This window comes from Misgurnus anguillicaudatus, chromosome 22, assembly GCF_027580225.2.
Source record: "Misgurnus anguillicaudatus chromosome 22, ASM2758022v2, whole genome shotgun sequence".
Lineage (NCBI taxonomy): Eukaryota > Metazoa > Chordata > Actinopteri > Cypriniformes > Cobitidae > Misgurnus > Misgurnus anguillicaudatus.
The window spans coordinates 8,461,012-8,484,755 of NC_073358.2; the positions used below are offsets into that span (position 1 = coordinate 8,461,012).

The 23,744-nt window shown below is 37.0% G+C and overlaps 1 protein-coding gene across 1 annotated transcript in view; it reads left to right on the forward strand.

Annotated features, from left to right (window-relative positions):
* Positions 1-4,321: 4,321 nt before the first annotated feature.
* The window catches only part of ptgs1 (prostaglandin-endoperoxide synthase 1), a 28,875-nt gene continuing 9,452 nt past the window's right edge, over positions 4,322-23,744 (forward strand). Inside the window, exons 1-6 of the mRNA XM_073860703.1 lie at positions 4,322-4,603; positions 4,688-4,777; positions 6,479-6,595; positions 12,581-12,717; positions 16,747-16,894; positions 17,669-17,850. Coding sequence (XP_073716804.1) covers positions 4,597-4,603; positions 4,688-4,777; positions 6,479-6,595; positions 12,581-12,717; positions 16,747-16,894; positions 17,669-17,850 — 681 coding nt within the window. The 5' untranslated portion in view covers positions 4,322-4,596. The remainder of the gene's footprint in view (positions 4,604-4,687; positions 4,778-6,478; positions 6,596-12,580; positions 12,718-16,746; positions 16,895-17,668; positions 17,851-23,744) is intronic.

The following is a 23,744-nucleotide window of genomic DNA, read 5'->3' on the forward strand; positions in this document are numbered from 1 at the left end:
TGTGAAACATTCTGTATGTGGTCGCTTCTTCTCTTAACAGCCCACATTGGTTGATTGTGTAACCTGAGATGGCATTGTTATGGTATCGGGCCTCAGATATGTGACCCTGCTGCTTGTAAAAACCCAGCTGAAGTCAGTTTTTGTGATATACTGTTTTCTGCATGTATAGAACATTGTGTGAAAATATAATCTTGATCTTTAAGTAAGATCAGGTCAAAGATTAAAATCAAACTTTAATGCTTTTAATCTCATCATTAGATTATAACTAATAGACTTTAGCCTGGATTATACAGGGTCACATATTATCATTCTGTACAACTTTATTTCTTAAATATCCAAAACGTGAACACATATTTAAAGTAGTATTTACATGTGCTCCATAAATGAAGTGTTATTGGTTAATTGTATGCAGTCAACACAGTGTGCAGTCTGACTAAACTTTTTGTGTTAACATGACTTATTTCACCATGCCACCACAACTGTAACAATTCAGGCACATAATCAAAGTCATTTAGTGTTAAATTATTTCCTAAATCATCAATAAAACAACTACGGACAGACATATCAAACCTCCCATAGTGATCTATATATAAATGATCACCAGAAAGTGTTGACAAGTAGTTTCCTGTTGATACCCAGTTACAAACAGACAGGTCTGTGTATGTTTAGATGTGAATCACCTCTGGAATGTTTTTTGTAAACACAGGTCTAGCATTCAACAGCATTGTGTTCAGGGTATAAATTTAGGTTTTATATACAACAAAATATGGAAACACAAAGCTCTATGCGAGTTTACTTTAACACTTTAAAAGTGTCTCATGGGGTCCCCTCCCAAACAAGTTATTTTAACACTTCTGAAAGTGTTTGCACATTGACACTCCCAAGAAGCTGCAAACAATACCCAAATGAGTTAAAAGCTGTAACTATACCCAACACTAACCAATGTGATTTGTTAACTCCCATGTAGTGTTAAGTTTGAATACTGTAGACAAACAAAGACAATAATAGTATACTTTTGAACATAATTTATCTAATGGTTTAAAATATTTATAAAATATTTATTTCACTACGCTGCAGTTTGATTTGTTTTTGGACAACATGTTTACCAGTTAATGAATCATATAGTTTATGCCTCTCTGCATTCTTCACCAAATAGCTTTCACCAATTAAGAGCGATTCTATTCTGGTTTTTGGCCCATGCAACCGAGAAGGTTTGGAATAGCAGCAACCCCTCTGATGTGTTGCACTGAACTGTGAAGGGTCATAGTAATGTCACAGAAAATAAGACATGCACGCAGGGGTGCTGTGAAGGGGGGGGGGTAAACAATGATGATTCTCGGGGCCCACGAGTAAGAGGGGGCCCAGAGAAGCCTCCAAAATTGTGGTGCTAAAAAAATATTTAATAGTAAAAATTACTAACTTTAAATTATTCTATTTGCTGTTTCCTGGTATCAAATTTTTTTATTTATTTAGGAAACACAAATGTCTGTGGGCCCCTTTCCCCCCTCTCAATTGTCATAAAATGGTTCAGTCCGCCCAAATTGTATAATCCAGGCAACACATCTTGACTTCCCTTATAATGCCGGCAGAATATCAACTTGACTGACAAGAAAGTGAAAATGCCTCAAAAATCTGGAAGTCAAAAACGTAAAGAGAAAAAAATAAGTGAAAGAGGCAAAGGGTCGACATTATGTTACCCAATTTTTCACAAGAAAAGGTGGGTTTGTAAGTAGGCCTAAATTGTTAGTGGACCGCCCGTCCGTGACAATGATCGTAGCCTACGGCACTTTTCTGTGCTAACGCGCACGCTTGGTACACAAGGCCCCAGGTCTCTTAGGTAGAATTTTTCGACAAGTAAGCACGTTTATTTATGAAAGTGATTTATTTTGACAAAGTTATTGACTATGCATATTTAAAACGGTCAAAATGACGCATTGTTCGTTCTAGTGTTAAAGATAATTACCACACTGCAAAAAATGATTTTCAAGAAAAAAATCCAAGTATTTTTGTCTTGATTTCAGTAAAAAAATTTAAAATTTCTTAAATAAAGATGCTTTTTCATGATGAGCAAAATGACCCAAGAAAATAAGTCTAGTTTTTAAACCAAAAATATTACATTTAAGGGGTTTTGTGCATAAAACAAGCAAAAAAATCTGCCAATGGAGTAAGCAAAAAAATCTTGATCATTTTTCTTAAACACTAAATTCAAGAAGAATTTGCTCACCCCATTGGTAGTCAAAATACCATAAAAGCGCAGGATTTTATGTAAATTAATATGAAAAAAGTCTCAGCTGTGTTGGGGGCCCTGTCAAGATTCTTTTCATGGGGCCCAAAATCCTTAGCAGCGCCCCTGCATGCACGTGCATTGACCCCAAGTTAATTAATTACTTTGCAAAACGTTTTAAATGACAAATACAGTCATCTATCTTCAAAATAGATCAACGTTTTAAACAATGGAGCTAGCAGGTGGGTTTGATCAGGGTTTGGCAAAACTCTCCTGAGCACAAGTTGTGATTTTAGTTTACAAGAAAGCAATTTTTGAGATTCTTACCCTAAAGGGGCAGCAGGGTGTGAGAGAGAAGACAGAGATCGTAAAAATAAGAGATGGGGTGGGAAAGCGTTTTACTTGAGGGTCTTAACATCTTTCGTAAAACTGCTTGAAGGCACTTGTATTGTTAGGAGTGAGAATGTTAATTTTTTGGTCAAAAGGAAGTTAATGCTTCTATTGTAGTGGTCACCAACCCTGTTCCTGATATCAACCCTCCTGCATACTTTAGATCCAACCCTGCTTCAGCACACCTGCCTCTGAATTTTAGGTAGCCGTAAAAAGCTTGATTGGCAGGTTCAGGTTTGTTTGGGGTAGGACCCTGCAGGAAAGTAGATCTTCAGGAACAGGGTTGGTGACCACTGCTCTATTGCATGAAGTTATACAAATAATGATTCTGGTCAGCATCCAGATTAACATCCTTTACGAAAATTAAGCATGGTTTTATTGTGGTAAAAGTGTAGTAACCATGGTTTTTTGGTGCATTGATTACTATTAGCAAAACCATTACTACACTAACCATAGTTTACCAAAGTTGTACTTCTCGAGACCGGTCTCGATCTTGACACATTATAAAAGGTCTTGATCTCGTCTTGGAATCAACCGCATTTTTACTCGGTCTCGTCTCGGTCTCACACAAAGAGGACTCATTTTTATTTCAAGATCGGTCAAGAACACAACTGATGGCACATCACAAATTTATTTTTTATCATTAATTTTATGCAGTTTATTCAGGTCTGGCATATGATGTTGGCATTGTTTTTGGCATTGTTTAAGTTTCTCCCAATGACAACTTTTCTAATTTTATTACAAAAAACACCTGTATTGTGTTAAGTGGATGGCAAGCCATGGAAAGACTAAATGGTTAAGTTGATTTCAGCTCTTAAGTGTTTGTTCACTTTTATTTGCTTATAAACAAAGATAAATTCCCACATATCTGCAATGCCTTTGATTATTTTATCAACTTCTCTGATGGCACGACACAGGCACGCACACGTACAGACAAGAAGTGCCTAGTCATATGCATATTCCACATTTTATCATATGTTTAAAGTCAGTGACTTGCACTGGTCTTGGTCTTGACTTGGTCTCGACCCTTTAAAGTCTTGGTCTTGTCTCGGCCTGTCTTGGTCTTGGTCATGACTTGGTCTCGGTTTAGGTGGTCTTGACCACTAGAACACTAGGTTTAGCTATGGTTTTTGAAAACCATAGTTGACAAAACCGTGGTTATTTTGTGGTTACCATGGTTTTACTGCAGTAACCGTGTTTTTTTGTTTGTTTTGACTGTAGTAAAACCATGGTTAATTTTCGTAAGAGATGTTTAACTTTTTTTTCATTTTGGATTAAATATTTTTTATTTTGGACTACAAATCTAAAGACTAAAGCAGGGCAGGATGAAAAAAACAGAAATTGACAATAAATTCCAGAATAACATTAAGCCAAAAAGTCAAATAGACTAAACTCACCAGGGAGTTTACGATTTTCTGGTTTAGGCTATTCACAATTTCTATTTAATTTCTAATAAAATATTGAATAACTTGGCATAACTTGAAAGAACTGGTTATAAAAAACACCGCAACATTAAGTAATATCTTGATTTTTAGTTTGTTTTTGTTATATGCTTTGTTGTAATAATTTTGAGTCGTGTTGAAAATGCTTACATTATATAAAAAATATATTTTCTTAATTGTTGACATAACTGCAGATTTTAAGTGTTTTTATTGTTATTATGGGATTTAAAGCGCGCCCAGACTCGCGAGGTGTAGAGTTTCACGCTGCTTCCGCTTTAGTAAAATAACACCTCAGATTCCTCTCGTGCGCTTGTTTCTCATCATTGCGTGACGCGTCTGCGCGTTCACTGAGCACGAGCCTCCTCGCCTCTGCACGATCATCCCGCACGCAGCTCTGTCGTGATATGTACAGAAAAAGATATGGCATTATTTATTTGGCTATTTTCCCGTCCATAACACCACTTTGAAAAACTTTGCGCTCTTGAAAGCTTGTCTTTTGGAATTTTTTATTTTTTGATATTTTGTGTTCCTAAAACTGCGATGAAAGGTGAGAAATAGCTACATGATATAACATCATTAACTATAACGTTACAGTCTTGTGACATGTATGGCATCAATTCTTCCTTTCTAGTGTTTAGCTTTTTCCTCAAGTGGACGTTTACAGTGCTGCTGAGTGTCTCGTTATGTCTTAGTGAAGAAAGTTCAGCTTCATCAAACATTGGTGAGTATCTCCATTAATCCAATGTTGAAAATGAATAACTTATACAAAACAAAATTGATATGAACTATATTTCTTTAGTCATATAAAATGTTAAGGTTTATCTATATGTAGTTAGAAAAACTAATGCACTATACTGTAACTTACATATTATCTGATCTGAATGATGTACACTGAGTTTTGTATATTATCCTACTATATTTCCAGGATTGCTACTAGGGTTTAGACCATTATGTGCTCATTTTTAGGGAAGTTAATTTTTAATCATATATATTTAAAAAAATAGCTAAATTATATAATTATATGCTTAATGCAATCTTTAAGAATTAGCATAAAAAGGCAAACAAAACAGTCAGCTGCAATAGCAGTATTATCATACATGCATAAAGTCTTGCAAAAGTTTGCAAAATGTTTACTAAATATAATAATCAATTGCATGTTAAACTGTGCATGCGTGTGCTATTTGAGCATTGTTTAAACTTAAAGTTCCTTCTAATATAACCACAAGTTTTTCACAGTTTCAAATAGCCTAATGTTGTGAAATTACTATCATGTCTTTTCCTTTGTGACATCATGAAGGTATGTGTAAGCTGGCACGAACAAGTCTGATCTTGGTTGGGGGGTTGTGTATGTAATCTTTGTCTCCACTGGCTTTTGTTTACATATTTGAGTAGTTTATTGAAAGAATAAACTACAGGTGCATGTCGTTTGCACTTATATAAGGGATTCGTAATTTGTTACTAAATGATGTCATTGGTTGTGTGACTTGTGTGGCTAGTGAAATGACAAAAAGTGCTACAACCGCTTATCTGTGGGCAGTTTGCGCACAGCGATTGCATTTCATTCAAAATTTCATCTATTTTTGGGATGTGTCTGTCATGCTGTTGTCAAGGGATGCAGGGGGTTATGCCACTGAAGGCCATAATGCGTGTAATGATATGAATTATAAAAAGGCCTTATCAGTGAAAGCATTGCTGTCTCATTTTTACTAAACTCTGAATTTTTGCTGAGAAATGCATTTTAATGCATTTCTTTGAAAATGCAACCCACTTCATGATGGTGACAGATAATAAAATGTCAGAGATGGAAGAGAGACAGGAAGCATTAATTTTAAGCATTATTAAAACTTGTTAAGGTTCCCACCCATCACAAGTTCCTGAGGTTTCAAATGATATAGTGCAATTTCTACTATAGCATGTTCATAAAGGCCTATTCAGAAAGTGTATTTCCTCGTCCCAGTATGATTTTAATCATGTTTAGTCGAATGATGCATGTAGAAGTATGAATTTTAAAAGTGAAATGTTTGCATATGAAAATCTTATGAAAAATGTTTTTCAATTAGTAATCCTTAGAGCTTAAATGATATTGAGACATGTGTATGATTATTTAGTTGAGATGCTCCTCATACAAGTCACTTTGAATAAACACCTATTAAAATTATGATTTATATTAAATTGTTATGTAAATGCATCTCTGTGTTTGTGTAGCTTAACTGGAAAATAGCAGCACTAACGTTGAAGTTCGATGCCCTACAAGAATACACCAATTAGTAAACAGTAAATAGTTTTAAATAGTTTTGGGTAAAACTAAAGCATCAAAATCTCATTGCCAAATGCCTCTGTATGAAATATGAAATTGGGGATTGCTGAAAGGAATTTTTAAAATGTGCTGATTTAATTGTATTCTTGCTTGGTTTCTCTTTAGTAAATCCTTGTTGCTATTATCCTTGTCAAAACCATGGGGTTTGTGTTCGATATGGACTGGACAGATACGAGTGTGACTGCACCAGAACGGGTTACTACGGAGAAAATTGCACTACACGTACGTACCTGTCTTTTATATAATTTCTTTATGATGGTACTCTTTGCAGTGTATGTGTAATATTAAACTTCAGATTGTGTATACACTGTAATCATACATGGCAACAGTACTTGCAAAAGTCTTAGGCCATCATGCCACTGTTGGTTTTTGCAATTATATTATGACCATATTATAATTATTTCTCAAAAATCTGGTTGTGACATATGACTTTTGCACAGTATGACTTGTACACAATGCTTAAGTACTTCTAATGATTGTATGGATCATATAAATTCATTTTTATAGTAAATTCCTCCACCAACACAGTTTAACACAGTGGTCTCAAACCCCTGGCCCGCGGGCCATTTGTGGCCCATTCTCCCCCTCTCCGCAGCCCATGTCTGCTTTAAAAATATATCATAATCTGGCCCGCAAAAAAAAGATTTTATTACTTTGTTTCATATTTTTTTATTTAAACGGGTCCATACTCTCACCTAAAGGATTATTAGGAACACCATACTAATACTGTGTTTGACCCCCTTTCACCTTCAGAACTGCCTTAATTCTATGTGGCATTGATTCAACAAGGTGCTGAAAGCATTCTTTAGAAGTGTTGGCCCATATTGATAGGATAGCATCTTGCAGTTGATGGAGATTTGTGTAATGCACATCCAGGGCAGGAAGCTCCTGTTCCACCACATCCCAAAGATGCTCTATTGGGTTGAGATCTGGTGACTGTGGGGGCCATTCTAGTACAGTGAACTCATTGTCATGTTCAAGACACCAAAGGTTGTGCGTGTTGTGGCTTCACAAATGCTTTGCTGCATACCTCGGTTGTAACGAGTGGTTATTTCAGTCAAAGTTGCTCTTCTATCAGCTTGAATCAGTCGGCCCATTCTCCTCAACAAGGCATTTTCGCCCACAGGACTGTCGTATACTGGATGTTTTTTCCTTTTCACACCTTTCTTTGTAAACCCTAGAAATGGTTGTGCGTGACAATCCCAGTGACTGAGCAGATTGTGAAATTCTCAGACCGACCCGTCTGGCACCAACAACCATGCCACGCTCAAAATTGCTTAAATCACTTTTCTTTTCCATTCTGACATTCAGTTTGGAGTTCAGGAGATTGTCTTGACCAGGACCAAGCCCCTAAATGCATTGAAGCAACTGCCATGTGATTGGTTGATTAGATAATTGCATTAATGAGAAATTGAACAGGTGTTCCTAATAATCCTTTAGGTGAGTGTATATGATGATGTCATATTAGAAGTAATATTAACTTGTTCTGTCCAACTAGCTGTAACTTTGACTACCCATTCAAAAGTTTTAGGATTACTTTCACTTATTATTAATATTTTCCAAATATTATTATAATAGCAAATTCATACATTTTTAATTATATATAAATAAGTATTATTATACATTAAAAAATATAATTTAAACAGTACATTTACATAATAATATAGCTTTCCAGACGAAATATCAATCTCAGAAATGGCCCCAAGCCAGTTTGAGACCCCTGATATAACATCTGTGACAGCTTATTCCTGTTAGAAACAAAGGCAAAGCAATCATTTTTACTTTCCCACAACTCCCCTTTCTTTATCTCTCTCTCTCTCTCTCTCTCTCTCTCTCTCTCTCTCTCTCTCTCTCTCTCTCTCTCTCTCTCTCTCTCTCTCTCTCTCTCTCTCTCTCTCTTTGTCTCTATCTCCTTCCGTCTCTATTAACTATTTGGCACAGATGACCAAGTACAATAAAACGTCTGAACATGTCCACTGTTGCAGGGCAGTAGGATAAATGAGCTTGTGTTATGGAAACAATTGTATTGTGGAAGCAGATTTTACATTACTGGAGTTGAAGAAAATAATTTAAACACCAGGGAAATAGCTGATATCTATTTAAAGGGTCCATATTATTCAAAATCCACTTTTACAAGGACATAAATGTGTGTTGGCAGTGTGTGAACACAACAACCCTACAATGAAAAAAATTAAACCAAAGCATTCTCATTAGACATGCTGTTTTGATTCTCTTGTTAATGTGATGTCACACTGATGAAGCCCCACCCACAGCCACAGACTGACTGGTTAATTTGACCCAAAGACATTTCTAAATGTGCTTGTTAGCATGTGTGGGGCGAATGCGAAATATGCTATTGTCTCAGACTATATTCACAGCAGTCAGATCTAGTTTTAAAAAAGCACTCACTGCTTGTTTGTAAGGGAGTGATGAGCTGTAGCTCATTTGCACTTAAAGGTACAGACTTGAATACTTTTATTTGAAAGCTTTTATTGCTCTTACCCAAATAGGGGCATTTTGGGCATGCTATAACAAATGATCCGTGGGGTATTTTGAGCTGAAACTTCTCAGGCACATTCTAGGCACACGTGAGACATCCTGTAAAAATGTGCACAATATATGCCCTTTAATGTATACGGTTTGCCTTTACAGCTGCAGGCCTGCTCGCAATAGATTCATACAACTTTTAAATAAATAGTGGAATACTGTAGCATTCATCTCAGATCATCTTCCAGTTTTTTCATAGAGGTGCTTCTCAGTATTTTCGTAATTGTAAAGACTGTTGATCTTGACACACCAATAGTTAAGCTGTTAAGGTTGCAGATGCTAAATGAGCTCCTACCATTAAATTTGTCCCCTTTGGTGGTAACTCATTACACCGGTTGCTTGTACTAACACTGCTAAACGAAACGTATTCTGGCATAGCTTGTTGAAAACCTTGGCATGTCACCTAGACAATACAGTAAAGTAACAAAAGATAACCGCAATGTTTGTTTTTCACAACAGCCTACCAAATACTATTAATGGGGCGGTGAATTTGTCGATTTTATTGTTTTGTACTGTTGTCTGAGGTCTACTTATGACGTTCGCGTGGTTTTTACATTCAAAAAGATCAACATGGATTAGTGGCTGTCTGGAGAAATGGTTCGTTTGAAGGGGCGGGCCGCATTGAAGACCTGAACGTAAACACCCACTGCTATGATTGGACAGCTTCATTACCCGTCATTACATGTGGGGAAATGTTTTAAAAACATTAATGTGTAAAAATAGCAGCCGAACACATACAGTTGAAAGAAAAAGTATGTGAACCCTTTGGGCTTACTTGGATTTCTTCATATATTGGTCATAAAATGTGTTCTGATCTTCATCTAAGTCACAACAATAGAGAAACACAGTCTGCTTAAACTAATACCGCACAAACATTTTTATTGAACACAACATGTAAACATTCATAGTGCAGGGTGGAAAAAGTATGTGAAACCCTAGGCTAATGACTTCTCCAAGAGCTAATTGGAGTGTGGAGTCAGCTAACCTGGGGTCCAATCAATGTGATGAGATTGGATGTGTTGAATAAAACTGCCCTGTCCAGTAAAAAACACACACCAGTCTGAGTTTGCTGTTCTGAAGAAGCATTGTCTAATGTGAACCATGCCTCGCACAAAAGAGCTCTCAGAAGACCTACGATCAAGAATTGTTGACTTACATAATGCTGGAAAGGGCTACAAAAGTATATCTTAAAGCCTTGATGTCCATGTGTCCACGGTAAGACAGATTGTCTACAAATGGAGAAAGTTCAGCACTGTTGCTACACTCCCTAGGCGTGGTCGTCCTGTAAAGATGACTGCAAGAGCACAGTGCAGAATGCTCAATGAGGTGAAGAAGAATCCTAGAGTGTCAGCTAAAGACTTACAGAAATCTCTGGCACATGCTAACATTTTTGTTGACAAATCTACAATAGGGAAAACATTAAACAAGAATGTATTTCATGGGAGGACACCACGGAGGAAGCCACTGCTGTCCAAAAAAAACATTGCAGCACGTTTGAAGTTTGCAAAAGAGCACCTGGATGTTCCACAGCACTACTGGCAAAACATTCTGTGGGCAGATGAAACCAAAATTAAGTTGTTTGGAAAGAACACACAACGCTATGTGTGGAGAACAAAAGGCACAGCACACCAACATCAAAACCTCATCCCAACTGTGAAATATGGTGGAGGGGGCATCATGGTTTGGGGCTGCTTTGCTGCCTCAGGCCCTGGAGGGATTACTGTGATCGATGGAAAAATAAATTCCAAAGTTTACCAAGACATTTTGCAGGAAAACTTAAGACCACCTGTCCGCCAACTGAAGCTTAACAGAGGATGGACGATGCAACAGGACAACGACCCAAAGCATAGAAGTAAATCAACAACAGAATGGCTTCAACAGAAGAAAATACGCCTTCTGGAGTGGCCCAGTCCTGACCTCAACCCGATTGAGATGCTGTGGCATGACCTCAAGAGAGCGATTCACACCAGACATCCCAAGAATATTGCTGAACTGAAACACTTTTGTAAAGCGGAATGGTCCAAAATTTCTCCTGACCATTGTGAAGGTCTGATCTGCAACTATAGGAAACGTTTGGTTGAGGTTATTGCTGCCAAAGGAGGGTCAACCAGTTATTAAACCCAAAGGTTCACATACTTTTTCCACCCTGCACTATGAATGTTTACATGTTATGTTCAATAAAAACATGAAAACGTATAATGACAGTCTGCTTATTAGTTTAAGCAGACTGTGTTTCTCTATTGTTGTGACTTAGATCACATTTTATGACCAATTTATGAAGAAATCCAAGTAAGCCCAAAGGGTTCACATACTTTTTCCAACTGTATATGTTTGAGCCATAAAAGATTCTGGGTGCTAAAGATGATACACATAAATGGCAATACGTATAGTAAAGTAAAAAACAAAACTTTAAACTGGACGTGACTAAATTACCGTATGCAACACAGTAAGCGCGTATCAGAATCTAAACTGCGGCTGATAAGTCCTTATTAACTTTGTATATTTCTATTGTGCTTGTGAGGTTGCTCTTAACTACATGTACGTTACATACCACAGTCATATATGATAAAAAAGCTTTGTTGAGTGTTGGACCTTTCAAACGCAACTTGCCTAAAATACTGTATACAACACAGTAAGCAGGCATCAGAATCTAAATTGCGGATTTTAAGTCCTTCATTATCACTAACTTTGTATATTTCTACCGTTAAATTACAATTGTATTGTTAAGAGTTGTACCTTTATTTATCGTTTAATGTTTTTAGTAAATTAAAACAGTCAAACATACGTGTTTGGACACGGATGTTACAACAGGACATATCAAGTGATCTCTTCTAACAAAGCAATAGTGAAACGCAGTAACTTAAATAAAGTAAAATGTTTTACTTACTGTGTATACTGCTGTGTCATTTTTGTCAGATCCAATATTAGTGGTGCTTTTTATCACAGTCTCTCTGCAAATCCAGCGTCGACTTCTTTACAAATGAATCCGCGGTACACAAAGTAAACCAACACTCCCCACGCGAGCTGGAACTAACTTTAGCCACGCATTCCTTATGTTATGTTCTGAGCCTCCGTTATCCAGCGTCTGTGTTCTTCCCATAGACGGTTCTTCCACAACCGAAAACTCAGTTTCCATGGTTACTCTATCATAACAGATCACTGCATTAAAATAAAAGTCTCTCAGAAAAAATTTATTTAAAAGTCATTTTGGTTACATTTGGCAATCTTTAAAGACATGTTTACTGATTGTTGAGACACACGTGTGTCACGCGAAGCTGTGGGCGGGGCTACAAAAGAGGTCGTTGTATTTGGGTCTGGGGAGGTGCTTCAATTCTACTCTGACGTCATACTTCTCTGAATTCCTCACTCGGTCGTAATACTGGCTTGGTGCCAAAAACTGTTATATTTCAGTAGCACAGATGTTTTCAGTTCTGAAACTTGCAGGATGTTCATTTAAGTATGATGACTTCTTATATAACAAATTATCAAGTTAAAATTGAGTATTTGATTCACCGCTCCTTTAACCACCATAACAATGGGTGTGGTCATATTATTTGTCCACCCCCTGTAAAATTAAATTTGATCTGCTTTATTATTGCTAAGCTAATCTACATCTAATGTGAACTCTTTCTTTATCATTTTCACTTCCGTCCTCTGTAGCCGAGTTCTGGTCAAGAGTCTATCATCTTCTAAAGCCCAGTCCTAATGCCATCCACTACTTCCTCACACATTTTCAATGGCTCTGGGACATCCTCAACGGGACGCCTTTTAGGGATTGGCTCATGCGTAAAGTTCTTACAATAAGTTCTGACTCTAGATGTTTATGTGAGATCATTACAGTTTGCTTATGAAGTCTACAGCTTCTGAATGTTGGGACATGGCACTACATGTAAATGTTGATCTGTTTTCTGTTCTGTCTCGCCTTGTTATGTCTGGTATGGGTCTTGCGTGTTTAATTTATCCCCATAATTTTACAATGTATGCTTTGTACAATGTGTATACAGTAGATAAAAGGTTGTTTTTTATCCCTGGAAGCAAGGGATGAGTCAAGGGATGAGTCAGGCTTTAGGATAATGGAGCAACTAACTAGCTGGTTAATAAGTTTGACTGATGAGTTTTGCATGAATTAATATAATGCCCAAGCTTTGATTTGGCCATTATTACACTGTTCCCTTAACATTGTTAACTTATGCAAACATAATATAAGTCATTTCCTTTAGTTCAGCTGGTAGAGCATTGTGTTATCAGCACAAACGTTTTGGGTTCAAGCTTAGGAAACTTTTGGTCCTTATAATGAGTTTTATGGCATTCACTCCAATTAAACTAAAAACATGTATAGGGCCCTGTCCCAAAATGCACACACCTACAATCTTCTCACAGGTCCACACCTTAATGATGTCATAATGAGAGGTCTTATTTAGGTTTTATTCACTTTGAAGTGATTCTTTTCTCTTTAATACAGATGATGCTGATTCATTATTAATCATGACCAAAAAATGATGATAAACGATGTACTTTTCAAGTTTTTTCAAGTTCTGTTTATAAGGTGTTTATCAACTTAAAGGTGCAGTGTGTAAAGGATCTCTTGACAGAAATGCAGTATAATATACATAACTGTAGTTTAAGTGTTGTATAAACACCCTGCAAAATAAAATTTAATGTTTTTATTACTTAGAATGAGCCATTTTCATCTACATACACTGCGGGTCCCCCTATGTTTCTACAGTAGCCCTGAATGGACAAACTGCTGAATGGACAAGCGCATTTCATCACTATGTTGTCTCAGACAATGACAGTTCGTCCTGTGGTGGCTACCGTAGCTTCACTATGTGCTTCGAAAGGGAGGGGTGAGCGGTGGACTGAGCCGTTGGTTGCAATTCCCAACCTCACCACTAGTTGCCGCTTAAATCTACACACTGCACCTTTACATTTTTTGAGTTAACTTAGTTTAAAGGTCCCGTTCTTTCTGTGTTTTTGAAGCTTTGATTGTGTTCACAGTGAGCAATATAACATGTGTTCATGTTTCATGTATAAAAATAACATACTTATCTCTATCCACCTGTTTTTTGACGTAAATGTGGGCACCACCATCTTTGAGCTTTTTTGTTTATGACTTTGTGACTAGTCTATTGGGAAAGACACAAGTGTGCCGTTTGACTGGCTGTTTAATGTTTATTATGAAATGCAGGAAGATCGACATAATTTATGCAGTTAGGGGTTGCCATAATAGCTAATACAAACGCATTAAATCTCTACAAAACATTTGTTTTGACCATAATACATGCGTAAGTACTGAATGTGTATGTGGCGCACATGCACTCATGATCTGTATTTACAAATCCATCCATCCAGTAAAACCTTTCATAGAAACTGCCAATAAATACAATAATTGTTTAAAAACAACTAATATTATGCTGATAAAAATATGCTGATTTAGCTGATTTATTTATTCTGCTACTATATATTATTACAAAAATGTGATTACAGTACAGAATCTATACAACATAATCTGCTTAGTTAATGTTTATAATAGTTCGTAATGTGCTTGAGCGTTATGTTTTAAATGAAAAAGCAAATACTTTATAAAGTAAGCAAATAATTCATAAGCACATCTCTCCACCTAGTGCGTAAGAAGCGATGTAATAATATTTTCATAAAAAGAAAACAATACTCAATACATGTAGTAGTTTAATATGTTTATTATGGTTTGTTTAAATAACTTACAATGTGTTGAATGAGAAAGATACTGCTGACTGTGTCGGATCGCGTGAAGCTCAACGGGTCACCATAAACAAGTCCATTAAAAATTGTCGTTTAAAAAAACTCACACCAAAGGGAAAGTTGTGATATTTTAAACCAGCCCCTGAAAAGTTAAAAACACAAAGTCTTGGTAAATTCCATGTACAAACACTCGGCTGAATTTCCCATTGTAAAGATACCGGTATGTCTTTGTGCTTTTATATTTGCGCATTGAAGACCCGTCACCTCCGATCAACAACACGAAATGATTGAATATATCTTCATATATCAAGACACTTCTTATTTTCATCCTCACACTGGTTCATACATGGCAGGTGTAGTAAAGATTAACTGTTTAAATCATGTTTTATGCGTGCTCCCACTACACTGTTTTCTACCGGCTGGCTATTGAACCGGAAATCTCGCACAGGAAAGGAAATACGTCACATCACTTACTTCCGCGTTCTAGAAAAAGGTGGATAGCAGTGTTTTCACTGTCCTATAAATGGGCTGATGTCTTCCTTGTTCTATGAAGTCCCTCCTTCAGAAATACGCAACAAGTTAGTTTGTTTAGGGTGTTGCGATTCGACAGCAGCTTAGCTTAGCCAGAGCCGTGTGAGTCCTGTGGGCGGAGTTTAGTCAAGACTCTTACTTTGATGTCATTCAACCGGGAAGTAGAGGGCTGTAGTCCAAACCGGCCGTTCACTGTAGGCTTTGAAAGGCGAATTCTGATAAAGAAAATATATCGCCTGGTAGTGAACTTTGAGCTTTATCATTTTGCAGGTATTATGTATGCTTTTACAGCAATATTACACACTAACTAAAGTAAGAAAAATGGGATCAGGAAGAAGGTGACCTTTTAAGTTTTTGATTCCCAAAGTAAGCACAAATAGATACTCTTTTGTTTCTATATATACACTATAAGTTGTTTTGGATAAAATGCATTATTTATCTTCAAGACCACCTTCATATTTGGAGAAGAGAAAGCGTTTACTTTCAAGCTGCAAACATCAGTGTTACATCAGCGCACCGACATTTTAATCATTTGTTTAAACATCTGCTTCCAGACAATTGGGAGGGTAGGTTCCCAGACAGACAGTAAATCTTTTGGAGTGGATTGTACTATTCACTATCACCAACAGACCACACACATATGTAGTGTAGACCGAACTTCTGCTTAACATGTCGATTTTTAGCACAAACAAATTTTTGCTGATTTCTTACATTGAAAAGATGCAATTTAGCTGCTTGATGCTATGGTCCACAGAATCTCCACAAGGTTTAATGGCGCCCTGAATGTATTTTGTCATGCTTGGTTACCATTGGTCATGCTTGGATTTTTTTCTTTCCTGTAACAGAAGTTTATCTAAACTCAGCATTCTTCTTGTATTTTTTCAGCCGTTGCTGTGTTTTGAGAGGCCTCATTTTTAAATTACCGCCTCTTTTTATCACTTCCTCCCATTTTACAGTTGGCATACTCTGTATTGCAGTTCTTCATAGACTAGAAAATGGGTTATGTTATCTATAATTTAAATGCACTGGGGTCAAGGAAGGCCAGGCTCATCTCCTGCAATAATTTGTGTGTTTAAGCTTGCACTCATTCCAATGAGCCCAGCTGTGTGTCACCACGGCAACCCTCGTGCACTCAACAAGAGGCCCCGAATTCCTCATATGGGACACTGCCTTCGGGCAAATGATTCTCCTGTGCGAGCCAATGAATGAACTGAATGTCCTGAGATATTGTTTCCAGGATCGACAGCGTGAACTGAATCTTATCAGTGTTACAGGCACCAATGGTACTGGTACAGGTTTCAACTTGAGGTCATTTCTTAATCCTGTGGCCCAGTCATCTTCCTTCCTGTAACCATAACCGTAGACAGAGAAGTAATATGCAAGTTTTTTTCAGGGTAAAAAAATCAATGATCAATTTATAAGGCACTGTGTATACAGTAGGTCATGAGTAATAATGTACAGCTTCAATGCATTGTAAATGGCTTTGGATCTAAGCATCTGCCAAATGCATAAATGTAATAAACTGAAAGAGCTTAGCCAGTATATTTCATGCATTTTTTATATACTCTCCCATCACAATAAGAGCCAATTTAATTCCAAGCCCCCCGACATACAATTCCAAATATGACTACCTGAACTGGGAAGCGTATTCCAACATCACCTACTACACAAGAATTCTGCCTCCAGTTCCTCAAGACTGCCCTAAACCTATGGGAACGAAAGGTAAGACACTATGATTATTAGTGCAAGCCTCTTTCTTCAATATAACCCTTAAATAAGTTGAAAGTGTGACCCTGTCTGTAAAGTCTATCTTAAAGCGCACATATCATGAAAATCTGACTTTTTCCATGTTTGAGTGCTATAACTGGGTCTCTGGTGCTTCTGTTAACCTAGAAAATGTGTAAAAGAACAACCCAGTAACTTAGTTTTGGTAAAGCATTCTCTGCAAGCATGTGAAAAATTAGGTAATTGAAATCAGGCTCCCCTTGTGATGTCAGAAAGGGATAATAGCGCCACTTAATCTGCACTATACAACCACAACACTGCCATTTAGTATAGAGATCAGCTCATTTGCATTTTAAAGGACACACCCAAAAATGGCACATTTTGCTCACACCTACAAAGTGGCAATTTTAACATGCTGTAATAAATTATCTATATGGTATTTTGAGCTACATACGTACTCTTGGACACTAAATATTTATTTTACATATTAAAAAGTCTTGTGAAATGTCCCCTTTAAACGTCTCATAATCTAATGAGTTTGATTTGATTTCAATCTTTGACATTTTTCTTTGACCTTACATAAAGATATCAAGTTTATATTTTCACAGAATGTTCTTTATATCATGTAGGATCATTTTATGTAGAAACAGTGAATCACAAAAAATGACTTTATATGTGTATTTTCATAGGCTGTTTCTTACACTTTCAGAGGAAGTAACTTTGTCTCCTGATGCCTGTAGTAAAAACATCTCATGTCTCTCTCGCTCTCAGGAAAAATGGAGCTTCCAGACCCCAAACTCCTTGCAGAAAGGTTCATGTTGAGACGGAATTTCAGGCCGGACCCTCAGGGAACGAATCTGATGTTTGCCTTCTTCGCTCAGCACTTCACGCACCAGTTCTTCAAGACTCACAACCGAGTGGGTCTCGGGTTTACAAAAGCCCTGGGTCACGGGGTGAGTCTTTCAAATGACCAACGTTATCTGCAACTTATCAAAAAAAAGTGTTATCGCCCTACATATGTGGATAAGAAAGGGGATTTTGACATTTCCTGACATCAGTTAAGTGTGATATTTAAAAAAAAGGTGATAAGATGTTTCTCTTGGCCAGCAGGTCTGTTAAAGATAAACTGCATGTAAGCAGGAAGCTGAACCACTTAACATTTTACTCATGTTATATAACCTGTAAAACTCCCTCCCATTGCCAAAACTCAGATATGCTATGGTGTTATAGTTATTTCAACATTTTATTTCTCATTTATTTACACTTAGTACCACATAATCAACAAGTGAAAACATTTAGAAATGTTATATAAATAATTATTTGAATATACATAAATATTAGTGATGATACAAAATGTATTGATTGTAGCTGACATAAGCAGAGTTTTGTGTTTGTGCTATGGGGGCGCCTGCAAACAAGGGCAGAGATGGGGGTCAATTCATATAACTCGAGTCAGACTTAACTCATTCTTTGCCAGCCTTTTTTTTTTAAAGTTGCCCGCTTCACATAATGCCTTTTCTTCTGTAAATATATAAACATAGAAATGTATCAAATTAAAGAACAGACCCTATGTTTCATCCCATCTTTATTTGTGCTTTTTATTACCTCTCAAATATGGGTAGGTTTCTTCAAAAATACCAAATTGTGAACAAAAAGCTGAAATAATTGCATTTTTGTAAAGGAATTTTGTTAGAAATCAAATTCAGAACAAAGATCAAAACATACACAGAGTTTAAAATGTTGTTGGATTAGTTTTTGCTTCAGTTTTTTTATAAATTAATAAGAGCGCCATGTAGTGGATAATAGCGTAATTACAGATTACGGTTAAAACTTGTCAGGTAAGCGTTATTGGCAGGGAAATATTTCCTCTTAATTGACGAGATAACTTGTCAATGGTGGGGAAAGAGTTAAGTTGCAAATTTTATGACTTAAGACTTGCTTGACAAGTCTTAATAAAAGACTCGACTTGACTTTGACTTGACATTCATGACTTGAGACATGACTAAGACTTGAGTTAAATGACTCAAAATAATAATCATTATTTTCTTAATACATATATGTTTTTGAACGCACCGCAATGGCTTAACCTACCTACATGACACAGCAGGAAAGTAGAGCCAGAGCACTAACTAATAAGCATCAAAGGGACACTCCACTTTTTTTGAAAATATGCTCATTTTCCAGCTCCTCTAGAGTTAAACATTTGATTCTTACCGGTTTGAAATCCATTCAGCTGATCTCCGTGTCTGGGGCTACCACTTTTAGCATAGCTTAGCACAAGCCATTGAATCTGATTAGACCATTAGCATTGTGCCTATTATTACACCAAAATGAGAGTATAGTTCCTAGCCATATCTGCCTAGAAAATCACAACTTTTAATTTTCCGTCTGTCTTAGTACACGATGTAACTACAGAAGAGTCATGTTTAAATAGGGAAAATATATCCAAACTCTTTGGTCATTTTTTGAGGCAATGCTAATGGTCTAATCAGATTCAATGGATTATGCTAAGCTATGCTATGCTAAAAGATGAAGGCTGAATAGATTCCCAAACGGTAAGAATCAAAAGTTTAACTCTTGGGGGGCTGGAAAATTAGCATATTTTCAAAAAAGTGGAGTGTCCATCTAAAGGCAGGGTATCTGATTTGATCCAGAAACATTTTTAGTTATGCTGGTTAAAAGTCTCCTGACATCCCGAAAGCAATTACTATGTTAAGTTTTTTAAATGTATTTTTATGAATATACAGTCTTGTTCAAAATAATAGCAGTACAATGTGACTAACCAGAATAATCAAGGTTTTTAGTATATTTTTTTATTGCTACGTGGCAAACAAGTTAGGTTCAGTAGATTCTCAGAAAACAAATGAGACCCAGCATTCATGATATGCACGCTCTTAAGGCTGTGCAATTGGGCAATTAGTTGAATTAGTTGAAAGGGGTGTGTTCAAAAAAATAGCAGTGTGGCATTCAATCACTGAGGTCATCAATTTTGTGAAGAAATAGGTGTGAATCAGGTGGCCCCTATTTAAGGATGAAGCCAACACTTGTTGAACATGCATTTGAAAGCTGAGGAAAATGGGTCGTTAAGAAGAACAGCGTACTTTGATTAAAAAGTTGATTGGAGAGGGGAAAACCTATAAAGAGGTGCAAAAAATGATAGGCTGTACAGCTAAAATGATCTCCAATGCCTTAAAATGGAGAGCAAAACCAGAGAGACGTGGAAGAAAACGGAAGACAACCATCAAAATGGATAGAAGAATAACCAGAATGGCAAAGGCTCAGCCAATGATCACCTCCAGGATGATCAAAGACAGTCTGGAGTTACCTGTAAGTACTGTGACAGTTAGAAGACGTCTGTGTGAAGCTAATCTATTTTCAAGAATCCCCCGCAAAGTCCCTCTGTTAAAAAAAAGGCATGTGCAGAAGAGGTTACAATTTGCCAAAGAACACATCAACTGGCCTAAAGAGAAATGGAGAAACATTTTGTGGACTGATGAGAGTAAAATTGTTCTTTTTGGGTCCAATGGCCAACCCAAACTCTGAATTCAAGCCACAGTACACAGTGAAGGCAGTGAAGCATGGAGGTGCAAGCATCATGATATGGGCATGTTTCTCCTACTATGGTGTTGGGCCTATTTATCGCATACCAGGGATCATGGATCAGTTTGCATATGTTAAAATACTTGAAGAGGTCATGTTGCCCTATGCTGAAGAGGACATGCCCTTGAAATGGTTGTTTCAACAAGACAATGACCCAAAACACACTAGTAAACGGGCAAAGTCTTGGTTCCAAACCAACAAAATTAATGTTATGGAGTGGCCAGCCCAATCTCCAGACCTTAATCCAATTGAGAACTTGTGGGGTGATGTCAAAAATGCTGTTTCTGAAGCAAAACCAAGAAATGTGAATGAATTGTGGAATGTTGTTAAAGAATCATGGAGTGGAATAACAGCTGAGAGGTGCCACAAGTTGGTTGACTCCATGCCACACAGATGTCAAGCAGTTTTAAAAAACTGTGGTCATACAACTAAATATTAGGAAAAAAAAAATGTTTGTACAAAATAGTTTTGAGTTTGTACAGTCAAAGGTAAACACTGCTATTTTTTTGAACACACCCCTTTCAACCAATTGCCCAATTGCACAGCCCCAAGAGCATGCACATCATGAATGCTGGGTCTTGTTTGTTTTCTGAGAATCTACTGAACCTACTGGTAACTTGTTTGCCACGCAGCAATAAAAAACACACTAAAAACCTTGATTATTCTGGTTAGTCACATTGTACTGCTATTATTTTGAACAAGACTGTATGTCATCCGTGAAAGGCGTAGGACCAAAAAAAGATTCAACAAATCATTGAACTCGGACCGAACGCAATAATTGGACACATGCAGTTTTTGCCTCTTATCTGTTTTGCATATGCCACTGCGCAACCTGTTCACGCAGACACCATACTTCATCAGCGCGTTCACGTGGGCTCACCTCCCGTCTGTAAAAAGAGGGAGAATGGCAAACTTTCCTGCTGAATCGACAACCTGCACAGGAGCCACACAACGAAAACATTTTTTTGAAACAACAATGACAAAAACCGTCTGGATCAGCAAAGAGCAAAAACCCAAATTAACATCGGTAACTTTACTGCTTTACCACGAGATGCAAACAGATACGGCTTTGGATGGAGGGTGGGATCATGATTTCAGTATAGGCTACCATTAGCATTTTTCTAATTCAGATGCTCTGCCTTTAACAGGCATGACTAAGCATGGACAGGGTGTGTGCAGCCTAGTCATGCTGTAAAGGACATGCAGGAAATGAACCCAATATTGTTTGCATTTTTGATGTGTGGATCTTGTTTTGCATAACTCTGTTTATTCATGATTTTGTTGATTGTTCATTTTGATTTGTAGCATATTTATTTATTTTTAATTTAATTGATAATGGATGAGATATCATCTCAATGAGGTGAAGGTGGTACTATCCTGATGCACATACTATGGGGGTCAAGTTTCAAGTTTCAAGTTTGTGTTTATTTATATAGCACATTTAAACACAGCAACCAGGGCTGACCAAAGTGCTGAACAATATAGGCAATAAAAGAAAAACAGAAATATAAAGCCATTCAATAACAAGCAATCACATTGAGTTAAAAGCTAAAGAGAAAAAATATGTTTTAAGAGAGGATTTAAAAGCATTTAAAGATTGAGCTGTTCTAATGTAAATGGGGAGACTGTTCCACAGCCTAGGCCCAGCAACCGCAAAAGATCTATCTCCTCTTTTCTTTAACCGTGCCCTAGGGGCAAACAGAAGTCTCTGATCACCAGACCTCAAGTTTCGTGAGGGATTATGAGGACGGAGAAGGTCGGACAAATACGTCGGTGCCAGATTGTGAATAGATTTAAAAACAAATACAAGAATTTTAAACTCAATTCTAAAATGTACCGGTAACCAATGCAGTGATTTTAGGATCGGGTCAACCACACATCCAATTCATTAAAAACAACATAGCAGCTGTGTTCATTTACAGTTAACAAACAGCAAAGTTGTTAAAAATCTAATGACATATAACTTAAGCTGTGTCATAAACATCATCTGTCATCCTTTCATCCACTCCTGACAAAAACATTGTTTTCTGCCTTCATTGCTTAATATAATAAACAAAGCGTTTGTTAAGATCATAATGCTTTGACTGAACTATTAATAGTGTTATATTTAACAAATAAATTGTATTTAATAAAGTTAAATAAGAAAAGGGACAAATGCAGCCCGTTGGGTTGTAATTTAACCTATGCTGGACTGTTTTAACCCAAAACTCTGTGTATAAAGCCCTTATATTTTAGTCTATTGCTAAATTGGGTTAAACTAGCAGCTTTGGCTTCTATTATTGCTTTTATATGAATGCATCACGTCATTAACAACTCAGCTGTATGTGGACGCCTTTTTAGTAGAAATGCATATTGCCCTTTTTTGTTGCAATTAAAATGACTGTTTAACATTGCAGTGATTTGACTTGATTCTCATAAAAATGTACTTGGACTTGCTTGAGACTTGAAGGTTTAGACTTGAGACTTGTGACTTGCACATGTGTGACTAACCTTTGAACAAGGGTACTGCAGTACTTTGAGATTAGTGAGAGAGTGCAGCTTCATGGTTTTTAAATAGATTCAAATGACATTAGCTTTAAGTTACTCTGTCTACCCATTAAAATATTAAGATTAGACAAACAGGGGTGCTGTAAAGGGGGGGTTAACAATGATGATTCTCGGGGCCCACGAGTAAGTAACCCAAAATTGTGGTGCTAAAAAATATTTAATAGTAAAAATTACTAACTTTAAATTATTCTATTTGCTGTTCCTGGTATCAAAAAAATTTATTTGTTTAGGAAACACAAACGTCTGTGGGCCCCTTTCCCCCCTCTTAATTGTCATAAAATGGTTCAGTCCGCCCAAATTGATAATCCAGGCAACACAGCTTGACTTCACTTATAGTGCCGGCAGAATATCAACTTGACTGACAAGGAAGTGAAAATGCCTCAAAAATCTGGAAGTCAAAAACGTAAAGAGAAAAAAATAAGAAGTGAAAGAGGCAAAGGGTCGACATTATGTTACCCAATTTTTCACAAGAAAAGGTGGGTTTTTAAGTAGGCCTAAATTGTTAGTGGACCGCCCGTCCGTGACAATGATCGTAGCCTACTGCACTTTTCTGTGCTAATGCGCACGCTTTGTCCACGAGGCCACAGGTCTCTACGGTAGCATTTTTCGACAAGTAAGCACGTTTATTTATGCACGTGATTTATTTAGACAAAGTTATTGACTATGCAAATTTCAAACGGTCAAAATGACGCCTTGTTCG